Raw genomic sequence first — 13,998 nt, 5'->3', positions numbered from 1 at the left:
ACATTATGAGAATAATTAGATCCTCCAAGAAAAACACTTTTCATTGACAAACTCAAACTATTAATCTCACTCAAATTAAACCTCATTTCCTAATAATATTTGTCTGTATAGTAAAATTGAAATTACTTAAGAACTAAGTCAAAGCTTGTAATAAAACTAGAAACACTTTTGGATGTTTATATGACAAACTAAATGTTAGAAGTTAAGTTCACATTAATAGTGCTTGGGCTTATCTTGATTTGACTTTTAACTGATACCTTTCTATTGCCAGGAATATGTGATATGTAACTTTAAGGGGAAAAGTAATGTTGTTTCTCAATCTCAGTCAATGTTTTCCTTTCCCAGCTATACAATGAGTACTTTGCCCTTCCAGCACTGGCTTATTTGAAGAGGTGCTTCAGAATGAGGACTCATCAGATATGCACTCAAAGCTGAAAGAGATTTGAGAACTAGTCTTTCTACTTTGGGCAGATGTAGAACATGAGACTTGAACACACTCCATCCCACTCCTTTCCTTTTCCTGTAAGCTGGAGATTTGGTGATAAAAGATGCTTCATCTCCTGGTAAACTGGAAGTCCAGGGGGGAAAAGTACTTCTAGTCTGCCCTCCCTGAAATTCTAGTCCAGCACATTTGAAAAAGGATCTGGGTACAGTGTTTACAAGCTGTGCAAGTGTTTTCAAGAACCTCCTTCACTATTGTGAACCACTGATGCATCAAGCAACGACTCTTTCTATATTGACAGAAAAGGTGGCTAAACGAGGTTCTATCAAGAATCATCTAGCTAGATTGGGGGCAGAACTGGGGTTTAAACTTCAAATTACTTATCCAGTGCTGTTTCTTTTAGTCCAGAATCTTCCAGAAAAGAGTAAGACTTGAACCAAAGCTTTCTCAGGCTAGTTACTTTTCCTCCAGCATGGCTGCCCTTTGGTTTGGGTTCTCTGTATCTTGCAGAGCCATCATCAAGGAACAGTGGGCCAGAAATTGGTAAGGCACTTACCTTGCATGCAGCCAACCTGGGTTTGATCCTGACACCCTATATAGCCCCCTGAGACCTGTCAGGCATGATCCCTGAATGCAGAACCAGGGGGAAAAAAAACCTAAGCACATACATATGTGACCTTTTCCCTAAAAAGAAAGAAACCAAGAAATATGTGTACACTTACTCTGCCATCTGATGTCTTTGGACCTCTATAAGGCTCAACTTCTCCAAGCTTGATTGGCCACTCATCATAGAATTCCTGAAGGAAAATATATTTAAATATTATTAAACAAATATTGTGATTTAGGATGGGTCATTCATTTTTTATTTTAATTTAATTTTTATTTTAAACATTGTGTTTTACAAAGTTATTTAATTTAAGTCTTAGATATACAATGTTTCAGTATAAGCCCCATCACTAGTGTCAACCTCCCTCCCCCAATATTTCAAGTCCATCTTATACCCCACACCCACCCTGCCCCAGCCATAACAGGTATCTTTTAAAATCTGATTGTTAAAATTTGTTTCATGATTTCATTATTTTTGACTCCAGGATTTGGATATTTGTATATTTAGTTCTGTCCTTTCTTAAACTACCAATAAACCTGTATCTCCTTAGATCCTGTCCCTGTTATTTCACATCTGTCTTTCTCATTCTCCACTCAGTTTCTATTAGAATGGGTCATTTCTACATAAATTTCAGGTGTTAAATTTGTGTAATTTATATAATTCTGATATTTTTAGAGCTGGAAAAACCTACTTCATCTGTAAAATGGGGAAAATAAAATAATTTATATTATAGAGTTATATAAATTGAGGATTTAGTAAGTAATACATACAGAGCCCTACCCTGACACAGTTGATTATAACAGTTTCTTTTTATTTTTATGCTGATATGTTTTATTGCTTTACTTTTAATATAATTACTTTAAGTACTGTGGTTATACAATTGTTCATGGTTGAGTTTCAGTCTAGAATGCACACAACCCTTCTCCAATGAGCAGTTCCTTTTTAGATAAATAAGCTAAATTCAGTAGGTTAAAGGGCTTGACCAAGATCATCCAGAGTGACAACAGCCCTACTGGTTGCCTTACAAACACTTTATTACCTTATCTTCTCCCCTTCTTCCTTGTTAAGAAAACATGATTTTATGTAGGTATAAGGTGAATTTGGGTTTGTTAGGATTTTTGGATATAAAACCAAGGCACAATTTATGAAAGAATTAGAAAATTATAATTTGTTAAATTTAAGACTTCTACTCTTCAAAAAATATTGTTCAGTGAATTAAAAATTAAGTCAGACTTGGAGAGATAATTTTCAAAATATATTTAGAACTTCTATCCAACATATAAAAAATTATTGCAACTAAATGATAAACAACTCAAAGTGAGTGAAAAATTTGAACAGTTATTTCACCCAAAAAAATAAAGAGATGGGAACTAGAGTGATAGCTCAGGGTTTAGGTTCTTTCTTGTATTATTTCCAGCCAATTTCAGTTCAATCCCAAACATCTATGGGTCTCCTAGTACTGCCAGGAATAGGCCCTAGCACATCCAGTGTGCCCCCACCACCAAATCCAAAAAATCATATAAAAAGTAGAGAGATAACAAATAAGTATATGAAAAGATGCTCTATGTCTTATGATATCAAGGAAACAACTGTAAATTAAAACACAGAGATAAGACTATACTTATTCAAATAGCTAAAATAATTGTTTTAAATTTTCAAATGTTAGCAGTAAAGATATGGAAGAATAGAAACTCTCATGCTGGCTGTTCCTAGCAAAGCTAAACAGTTTTACTCTATATTTCAACAAGAATCCACCTTGGAATTTACACAAGAACATTATGTTTATAGTAGCACTATTTGTAATTTCCCAAGTTGAAAGAAACCAAGATGTCACAGATAAATTAATAAAAACGAGTATATCTATATATGAAATATTATTTTATAAAATAGATTCTCCGATAAAGTCAAGTAAATATTTTGGAGTAACTTTATATATATAAATATATATACTTATACATATAATATATATATTTATATATAATGGATTCTTTCATATATATGTATATGGGAAAGAACCCAATTTTAAAAAGCAATGCTGGGGCTGGTGCAATAGTGCTGCAGTAGGGCATTTGCCTTGCATGAGGCTGATTCAGGACAAACCTGGGTTCAATCTCTGGTATCCCATATGGTCCCCCAAGCCAGGAGCAATTTCTGAGCACACAGCCAGGAGTAACCCCTGAGCATCACTGTGTGTGGTCCAAAAACAAACAAACAAACAAACAAAACCATGAAAAGCAACGTACTTTTTAAAATAAAAAAGTACTAAATTTCCCCCCAAATTTTGTTTAGGCATTATAATTTACAGTACTGTCAATGACAGAGTTTTATGCATATATTTAAATAAAAAACAATGTACTGTGTAATACTCATTATATGACAACTTGGCGAAAACAAACCATAGAGAGGACAGAAACAGTAGTGAACAGAGGTTCAAAGAAGGAACACAAGGGAATGTTAGTATGGGTTTTTTTTCATCACTTATCAAGTTTATCACTTATATACAGAGAATATTATGGTAGGGATGTTATTCTTATATCAATGGCAACTATATGATATTATTCTTACGTGACTACATTGATAATTAAAATATTATTATATTTGTGTTAGACCCATAGAAGTATTTAAAAGAGTAACTATTGGCATTGATTAATAAAAATCTGTCAATCTCTGATCTATCAAATGTAACAAATACAACACATAAATTAAAGGTGTTAATAGAAAAATGAAATGAGGTTTCAGAAAGAAAGGGAGCATATTTGGGAATTGCTGAGCATTTTTACTTATTCTTTTTATAAACCTGAAAAATGCTCTAAAATATTTATTAATAAATTTAAAAAAACTACTTGTTGAGGATATATGAAACTGACAAACATTAAAACCAAGATTTAGGCTTGAACTTTCTTGCCCCCAAATACCTTCACTATACACTTACATATCATGCATTTCCTGTACTCTAAAATAACAGATATCAACATTGCTTATTATAAATAAATTTATATATTTATTATATAAATATTTTATTATAATCTATTTAAATATTTATTTATAAATCACAATTTCACAATATTTATTTATAAATCACAATTTATTATAAATCACATTTCATAATGTGCATTTTTTATGGTAAATTTTAGGCAAAAAAGAACTATTTGGAACAACAAGAACCTTCTCTTTGGTCATGTCCAGAAGTCCAATGGAGTACCGCTCGCAGTTGAGATAGGGCCTAATGGTGTAGAGAGCTTTGTGAAACTGTCGTTCAATATCTGTGAGCTCTTCAAATACTTTATTGGCTGACCACATAAGGATCTGGAATTAGGTAGTAAAAAGAAAACAGAAAAAATACATTACACAAAGAACATTAGAAGAAAGTATGGCTACATCAAACAAAATAAATACTCATTGCTAAGCATTGTGCAATATTTATAAGAAACATAGTTGACTGAAGTGTATATTTCTCATATCTTCACTCACAGTTCCAGGTTAATAGACCCTCTGACCCTTAGAATTTCTCAAGTGCCCTGAGTAACTTTTCCTTTACCTGGCTTCTTCGGGATTCAATATTATGCAAGTAGTTGGTATGATGAAGCTTTAGGATGACAGAAGCAATGTTGATGTACTTGGAAAAGACCTATGAAAGTTAAACAGAAGAAAGGGATGTTTAAAATCTTTCTTATGAAACATCTGGACTTTCAGAGCCTCTGGCTGGATGTCCAGGCTTAGTGTTACCTCTTCATCCTGTTTAGAGAATTCAGATCCATTTACTTTGTTAAGTGCCATAACCACAGCAAGAACATCCTTGCCCATCATGATCGGTGTGGCCAGCAGGTTCCTTGTCACATAACCAGTTTGTTTGTCCATGAAGTCAGAAAAATGGCTATTCTGAAAGATAGAAGCATATGTTTTCCAAGCAACACAAAAGCATGAATGGGATATCTCAGAATAGAAAAAGATTTTTTTCTATAGCCCAAATCTAGATAACTCACACTAACAGAACCCAGTAGAGCCTCCCCTTTTTAGGGCTGCGCAACATGAAACTGCCCATTTCATGGTGAGCACTTCCCACCTGCACTGTAATATATCTAGGTCAGGCTGGGTTTGGACCAGGAGGGAAAAGTGAAGTCTGAGTCAAGGACGGGATGTGACAGGCCAAGGAAAAATCATGGGGTTGTAATAGAAGATGTATGTTAAGGAGAGACCAGATTGGATGTAAATCTATTTCAAATAACTCTTCTCTCTACTTACACAAGTAAACTGTGCACTTGAAACAAGAAAAACAGTTGGGTATAACATAAAAAAACAGACTAACAAAGCTGGGAAAACGGCTCAAGTTGGAGAGCACATGGCTTGTAGATGTAAAGCCCTGAGTTCCCTGCTAGCATTGCATGCCATCTCCCAGTACTATTAGATATAATCCCTAAAACAATGAAAAGAACAACTAACCATCCCCCAAACTTCTAATCTTGCTTACACATTATGTCTCCATCCATAACTTCTCTATGCCTGGGCAAAAGTTTACTTTTCTAATTTTGTACAATAATTTAATAATGTAGCACTAGGATGAACATTTCTACTGCTTTATTTATATAGAGGCAAATTCACCTTCTAGATTCTCCAATGCTAGAGCACCATCATTCTTTAATCAAAGCTGCAAGAATAATTCTTTTACTTATATGTGATAGGTTTCTTAAAGTGAAAAGCACGTTTTCTGAATTAGTTTGTGCAGTATTTTCACAAAAGGCTAGAGTTCTGACTTTTACTGTCATATTAGAGAGTCATTCATTCTACTGAGTATTTAATGTTCCACTAAAATATCTACTCTGGGTTGGGAGTGGATGCAGTCTTCCATGGGTCCTTACAATTTCCCCATTGAACCAAAGTTTTCTTTAATTAGAATAAAATTTTCAACCTAGTCCTGAGACTTATTGGCCAAAACTAATGTGGCAGTCCTTTCATAAGTTGTGTTATTTGTATTTCTTCATGTTGATGGTGTGTCTAGGACAGTGCTTCTCAAATAGTGGGGCCCCCGGGGAGCGTGAGGCCCCATAAAGGGAGAAGCGTTTGACCTCGGCAAAACACTGTCATAACAAGCTAAGCCTCATGTTTATGTCTCTGTATGTCTCTGGAGCTGAGAGTTGCTGTGTCCTGCTTCAAACCCCGCTTAGAAAAGCTATGCATTGGGCCTGGAGAGATAGCACAGCGGCGTTTGCCTTGCAAGCAGCCGATCCAGGATCAAAGGTGGTTGGTTCGAATCCCGGTGTCCCATATGGTCACCCGTGCCTGCCAGGAGCTATTTCTGAGCAGACAGCCAGGAGTAACCCCTGAGCACCGCCAGGTGTGGCCCAAAAACAAAAAAAAAAAAAAAAAAAAAAAAGGAAAGAAAGAAAAGCTATGCGTTGTAAAACGTGCTCATTGTAGCCATTAATCCAGACATCCCCTCTGATTAAAAAATAAGGTCAAATTATTTTATATATTTTTTGTTTTGCAGGTTAAAGTTTTTTTAAAAAAATACTATTTACAGTCGCACGGGGGGTGGGGCGCAGAAATTGTTTTCTCCGGGGCCGGAGAGATAGCATGGAGGTAAGGTGTTTGCCTCTCATGCAGGAGGTCATCGGTTCGAATCCCGGCGTCCCATATATGGTCCTCCCGTGCCTGCCAGGAGCAACTTCTGAGCCTGGAGCCAGGAATAACCCCTGAGCACTGCCGGGTGTGACCCAAAAACCACAAAAAAAAAAAAAAAAAAAAAAAAAAAAAGAAATTGTTTTCTCCTTCCTAGGGGGGCATGACAGAAAATAATTGAGAAGCACTGGTCTAGGAAAAGCACACATCTTGAAAGCTGAACTTTAGTTTTTCTAGTTTAAAAGCCCACTGTATAAGACTTCTGGTCCAGAATCTTCTCCAGATAACAAGTTACATCTCTGCACAGAGCAACAATCCTGGGTTGTGCCTTAGAATAACAACAGATAAAGGCAGATTCACAGATCTCACCAAATGGTTGATCACTATGAGAAATCAACCTTTCCCTGTAATCTGTGCTTTTTGTGAGTGAATATTTCCTCTTAAGATTCCCTAGAATTGAGATCATTAAACAAAGACAATCTGAGCTATTCAAGAATCAGATGCACTCAATCTTTCAACCCAGATCTCCTCAATACCTTTCTTAGCATAAGCAATACACAAACCACTTTTTATTTTGGAGCAATTGCATAACTATGGAGTCAGATTTCACTTGCTGAAAACAGGCTCCAGTTTACCTTCTATGTATCCTCAGTATCTCCTAAGGCAAGCTTCTTAGCACCTGAGTTCTTGTTTTCTAATCTGACAATGAGGATAGTGATATTTTTTACTGTCAAGAGACCATGATGTGGAAATAGATGAACAAAAGAGAAGTTAGAAACATGACTTTCACATAGTAGAGTCCCTCAATAAATATTTGGATACAAAACAAGCACTTTGGGGAGTAGGAAAGTCTTCCTAAGTGAGAAATGGTTTCATCTCTTTGACAATAGACATTTTGCTTGTAGTTTTAGCTTGTCTAAGCAATTCAACTCACTGAAGAAATAAGGTCTCTCATATAATGAGCATGCTCCCTCCTGAGCACCAGTACTGTGTCTCATGACTTCGGGGTACATTTCTGTTCAAACTACTTTATACTAGTTCTCTTTGCTTCCAATTTTCTCTGCTTCATTGCTCTCAAGTTAGGAAGTTTCCAGATTTTGGTTCTTTCGATTAATCCACTGCTTGTCCAGATCACTTCACATTCTGTTTTCTTTTAAACCTATTACCATTATACACCATGATCACCTTTATTCAGACAGAAGTCCTGGGCACTAAAGGTACTCAGAACAACAGAAACACATAACATAGGATGCACACTTCACTACGTATCTCTGAAGCTTGATGTCTTTTACTCTAGATCCTAACCACAAGAAAATGTTTTCAACTTCAATTGGATTATTTGTACAAAAAGAGAGGAGGGCAGAAGATCCAGCTCACAACATGAAGCTCACCACAAAGAGTGATGAGTGCAGTTAGAGAAATAACTACATTGAGAACTATCATAACAATGTGAATGAATGAGGGAAGTAGAAAGGCTGTCTAGAGTACAAGTGGGGGTGGGATGGGGAGGAGGGAGATTTGGGACATTGGTGATGGGAATGTTGCACTGTTGAAAGGCGGTGTTCTTTACATGACCAAAACCCAACTACAATCATATTTGTAATCAAGGTGTTTAAAAAAGACATTAATAAAAAAGAATTGCTATCATACCTACAAGGTAAACATATTTGAAATATCAAAAAATATTGGTATGCTTCAAAATGTCATACTTTATTATTGTCTTGGAAAGTCCAATATAAAACCATCTGATAAATAACATAAATAGTAGGGAAAGTGAGTCTCATGGATTTTTTATTAATATCTTGGGGATTTTTAATTTTTACTAGCTCAAAAAATCTTCAATAAAATGTTTTTGAATAAATCCTATATTTCTTGAATTCACAATTGCCCCTGATTTCTAAGAAGCCACTGAAAGCAATTGGAGAACATTGTTTAGAGTATAAGAATGCCTGGATCTTGCGTATCTTTTTAGCTTTGAAAAATTGTGCTGAATACAGCTATGCTGTCAGGAATCATAAAGAGATAAGAGGAAAGAAGTAAGAGGAAAAAGCTATAAGCACTTTGTTAATTATTGAAAACATAGTCTCCAACCTATTTTCTTTCAAACCTTAGACAGAATGAGCACTACCCAAAAAGTTGGTCAACAGCTTTCCCAATACAAAAAAAAAAAAAAAAAAGAAATGATTAACTTGAGCTCCCAGTTTCCTATTATAAAAGTCCTCCTCTCTTTAACCTATTTTAAAAGCAGGAAATAATCATTAATCTGGTTTGGTCTGCTCCCAAACTTCTTGCATAAATATATTATTATAATAATTATTATTAACAATCCTGTAACTTTTAAATAACTGCATTATGTCACCTGCATTTCTCAGATACAGAATCTCAGTGCATCACAGTTTGAGATCTTGAGCTGCACCCAAGCTCTCATCCTATAGATGGATATTCAAGGTTGGAGTAGCTTATTTGTGTGAAAAACTTACCTTCCACTATCTTTCACACAACTCTTACCTTGCATTGTCAACCTGAGAAGTGTAGTGAAAGATCATATGTGTAAATGGGATCAGAAGATCCCAAACCTACCTAAATAACCCTGAGAAGTTTCTTGTATATATGAATTAAAATTACAATATGATCCCTGCCTTCTCTATTAAGTCTTTGACAAAATCAAGTAATATCTGGAATAAGAAAAAAATTTCAAAGTTGTCAAGTGCTGGGCTGAGATAAGGCACTTGCTTTGCATGTTCCATTTTTGGCACTGCATATGGTCTGAATGCAGAGTTGGGAGGAACCATTGGCTGGGTTTGGCCCCAAAAATAAAGTTCTCAAGGGCAATATAAATGATTAAAAATTATTCTAAAACACAGATTTTTATCTCCTTTCAAATTGTAGATTTAATCTCAATAACTAAAATGCATTGAAAGGATTATAAAATAGAGTGAGGGTGGCAAGAACTCTTTCCAGAGTTAGGCAGTCTTGATTTTTTTTTTTTTTTTTGGCTTTTGGCTTTTGGCTTTTGGGCCACAATGGGTGATACTAAAGGTTTACTACTTGTACTGCATTTAGGTATCATTTCCAGTGGGCTGGGGGCGGGGTATTCTATAGGATGTTTGGGTTCAAACTTGGGTCAGTTGTGTGCAAGGCAAGCACTCTACCTGCTGTGCACAAGGCAATCTGCTCCAGAACAAGGTAGTCTTGATCCAAATCCATCCCATTTTATTCATGAACTCTGGGCTACATCCAGTGCCCCTGAACTCAATTCCTGGCTGGTTTCTAAACATCTCTGAAGACCTCTATTTTAATTTTTACAGTGATTTGAAATTCACATCTTCCTCATTGATTTGTTCACTCAATAAACTAGTGACTTTGATGTGTGTGTGTGTGTGTGTGTGTGTGTGTGTGTGTGTGTGTGTGTGTGTGTGTGTGTGTGTGTGGCGCTTGGGCCACACCCTGCTACACTCAGGGATTACTCCTGGAAGGCTCGGGGGACAATATGGGATACCAGGTATCTAACTCAAATCCATCCCAGGTTGGCTGTGTGCAAGGCAAATGCCCTACTCCTGCCCATTCAGTGACTTTGAATTAAAACAGCCTAAATGTTTTTCTTTTAAGAGGGGAATAGAGAAGAGCTGGGTCCATACCCAGCTGTACTCAGAACTTTCTCCTAGCTCTGTGCTCAGGGATCACTGAGAGTGCTGGGAGGAGGGATGGCAATATAGAGTGCCGGGAATCAAACTGGGGCCAACTGCATGCAAAGAATACTATTTTTCTGAATCCATATTTTTTTTACAGATATGTATCGATGTCTGGTATAATTGATCTGTAAGTTATACATCAATATTTTAATAGTGTACTTTCAATGTTATTTCATGTGCATTTTAAAATATCACTATTTTAAAGCACTGAATTTTATTTTTAGGAATATTCAGAATTGAAAAGAACCAAAAAAAGGAGCAAAAAATGCTTAAAATAGGATAGAAAATGAAGAGCAAATGCAGGCCCCTGTTTTTTTCTCAGGAGGGTGTGTGTGTCTCTGTCCTATTTCCAGAAAAGAAGAGAACAGAATGATGACACTCTTCTTCCGACTCTCATCAGGGTCAACAGACTGAGGCTGCCTGATCTTTTTAATTAGTATCATTCTACTATTCTCACCTCAACAAGGAGAACTAGGTTTATTAATAAATTGTCAGCAGCAGAAGTCATTTTATCATCTCCTATTAAAAGTTGTAAAGAAAAGTTAACAATCTTACACAGCATGTTCTCATCTTTTGTTTTAGGAAATTTGGCTTCATTGGGGGCCTCACAAGAAGCATATATTCATCAATATAGCCCACCTCCGCAGGTGTGGTTATAATTTTAGAACTGGGACTAGAGGGCTCTGCCTTAAAGGCATTCATCAGATTAGTCACCTGCAGCAGCTGCAGTGTGCCTCAAAAGCCTACCTTGTTTGTTGGTTATTTGGTTTAGAAGTCATACTCAGCTTTGCTCAGGGAACTACTCCCAAGCTCTGTGCTTGGAGTGAAGAGTTACTCCTAGAGGCCAGAGTGATGACACAGCAGTACAGTTTTAGCCTTGCAAGCTACCGACCCAGAATGGACCTTGGTTTGATCCCAGCATCCCATATGGTCCCCTAAGCCTGCCAGGAGTGATTTCTGAGCACAGAGCCAGGATTAACCCCTGAGCTCCGCTGGGTGTGGTCCACAAACAAACAAACAAACAAACAAAAGAGTTACTCCTAGAGATGCAGGGCCCCCACATGGTACTCCCTGCAAGGCAAGTCCTCAAAAAGCTTACCCTCCTGGAAGAAGAATTTGCAAAGGACTGAGGAGACTCTTTGGTGTCTATGAGTAACCCTTGCATCTGTGAGTGTTTGTTGAGTGTTTGTTTGGTGCTGCTAATATTTGACAACTTGTGTGCCTTATGAATCCCAAGGGCACCTTGAACAGCCTCAGAAAGCATGCATCGGATTAGCCTCCCCTTCCAGCTGCCCCTTCCAGAGCTAGCAGTCTCTCTGCATAGAAAGCATTTCAGGTGTTGATTCTAACCAACTCCATTCCATCCCCTTTTGTTAATAGTAAACCAGTTTCATGGGAGATGTGTATGAAAAAAGAGCAGGCCAGAGAAACTCAAGGCTGCTCAGAATGGTTATTGCTGAGCAGAGGAATTATGAGGTATTTCCCCCTTTCTTTTTATTTTCATGTGATACATTTTTCTTAAATGAACACATGTCACAATGTTAAGGTTGATCTTTCTGTTTTTAAAAGAGTGCACAATGCATACACTAGGTCTTTAGAAGGGTCTAAATGTCTCATTAACAGGATTGGAATTCATTCTTGGTAAATACTATGGGGTTTGGAATGGTCAACTGAGCTTCCTCATCACCCAAGGTCATATTGTAAAGATTTAAAAGTGGACATCTGAACTTTCAGATTTGGTATCTTCTTTGTGTAACTTTAGTCTAGGAAAGCAAAAACATCCATTTATGAGCTATATATCAAGAATAGTGTCTTCAAAGGAGAGGAAGACCGGAGATTCCAGCTCACCTCATGAAGCTCACCACAAAGAGTGATGAGTTTAATTAGAGAAATAACTATATTGAGAACTATCCTTACAATGAGAATATATGAGGGAAATAGAAAGCCTGTCTAGCGTACAGGCAGGGGTGAGGTGGGGAGGAGGGAGATTTGAGACATTGGTAATGGAAATGTTGCACAGGTGATGGGGGTATTCTTTACATGACAGAAACACAACCACAATCATGTTTGTAATCAAGGTGTTTAAATAAAATATTATTTAAAAAAGAAAGATTGATAAGAAAAGAGTAAGGAAAAGAAAAGAATAGTGTCTTCAAAGATTGTAGATGAGAGGCATGAGGTGTGATCCCATACTGCCCTGTGTTGTTGCCCTGTGTCGTTTAGAACTCAAAGGCAATGTCATGAATTAAGTATGTGGAGGGCATCAGCCAGGGTGTGGTCACCAGTAAATGCCAAATACTATTTATTACAAGGAACACTCTTGCACTTAAAAAAAGGATGCATTTGTTGATGTGAAACTAAACATGAACTGCACAGCTTATGCTGCATTTGCTAAATCAGACAGTCCTTGATCTGGGTGTTTCTTTTCCACTCTGCCCACAGACTCCCCAAGTTAGAGGAAAAATAAACATTAGTTACAAAGATGAAACCATCCTGTTTCTCAGCTCCCTTTCCCATTTATTCTCTCTGACTTCCCAAGACATCTTTTCAGCAATCTCCCGTTCTAAAACCACCTACCTTTTTCACATCTGGGACATGAAGAGGTTTCTTGGTGTGGGCAACCCAGCCCACTATCCCAGTGTCTAATGGAAACACAACTTCTTGGTCAGGGACCACTAAGTCATCCTCAAACTTGGATGTTGGGGAGACATTGAGCAGCTTGGAGGCTACTTCGGGCGTGCCGTTGCGGGTTCTATATAGGAACAGGCTACATCGATCTGCACACAGCAATTGTGCCAGCCTCTGCAGGGCCCGATGCATGCCCTGCTCCAGATTGCCAGCTTCCTCCTGCAGGGCCTGCAGCAGCTCACCAAATAGGGAAGACTCCTCAGCTGGTGATAACCCGGGCCAATGCCCCTCCATGAGCAACCTCTTATGGAAGTATTCCTGGGCAAACTCTGGGTGGTCCTCCAGGTATTTCTCCACAGCTTCCTGTCTCATCTCTTCCATGGCCCCAGCTGAAGTTTCCCTAGACAGATTCTCGGAGCACTTCTCTGGGCAGAGATCCAAGGAAGTAGTTGCTGAGGAACAGTTACCTAGGAACCCCAAGGACGAAAAGTGCTTGGCAGAACCCCCCAAGGTCACGCTGAATTGTTGCTTAGCAGAGCTTTCAAATTGCCTGTAATTCCAGAGATGTGACAGAAGGTTCTGGCTTACAGTAGGATTCAGGAAGCATAAGATTAAAGAGTACTTCAGGACACCAAATCCCTAAGCACTATTAGCTCTTAAACCCTCAGAGAAAGAAGCATAGCATCTGAGATCTACAAGTGAACAGTTGAAGTGAATACTGAAGAAAATAATCATTAGATGTCAGCCACAGCAGTGGTTGTCCACAGCAATGAAGACTCATATACTCAAGAATGTGACTGACATTTACATGGGTTGACAATTTGAAGACTTCCTTCAAAATAACTATATAAAGTCAGATTATTCAGACCTCACAAGTGGCCATTTGTTTATGTAACACCTTTAATAGGAATGAAAAAATTTAGTATCAGTACAACATTAATCTTTCATTAATATTAATTTTTCATTCCTTTTCTTTGTATATCTCCCTCCCTTTCTCTTTCCTTTTCTTTCTT

General features: G+C 37.4%; 1 protein-coding gene across 1 annotated transcript in view; it reads right to left on the bottom strand.

Annotated features, from left to right (window-relative positions):
- PDE6C (phosphodiesterase 6C) overlaps positions 1–13,366 on the bottom strand; it is an 83,105-nt gene extending 69,739 nt beyond the window's left edge. The window contains 5 exon segments of the mRNA XM_049790844.1: positions 1,165–1,239; positions 4,215–4,355; positions 4,588–4,677; positions 4,776–4,928; positions 12,935–13,366. Of these exon segments, the coding sequence (XP_049646801.1) occupies positions 1,165–1,239; positions 4,215–4,355; positions 4,588–4,677; positions 4,776–4,928; positions 12,935–13,366 (891 nt within the window).
- Between the last annotated feature and the right edge of the window lie 632 nt (positions 13,367–13,998).

This window comes from Suncus etruscus, chromosome 17 (genome assembly GCF_024139225.1).
Source record: "Suncus etruscus isolate mSunEtr1 chromosome 17, mSunEtr1.pri.cur, whole genome shotgun sequence".
Classification (NCBI taxonomy): domain Eukaryota; kingdom Metazoa; phylum Chordata; class Mammalia; order Eulipotyphla; family Soricidae; genus Suncus; species Suncus etruscus.
The sequence above is the reverse complement of the archived record's forward strand: the minus strand, read 5'-3'. Positions and strand labels throughout refer to the sequence as shown.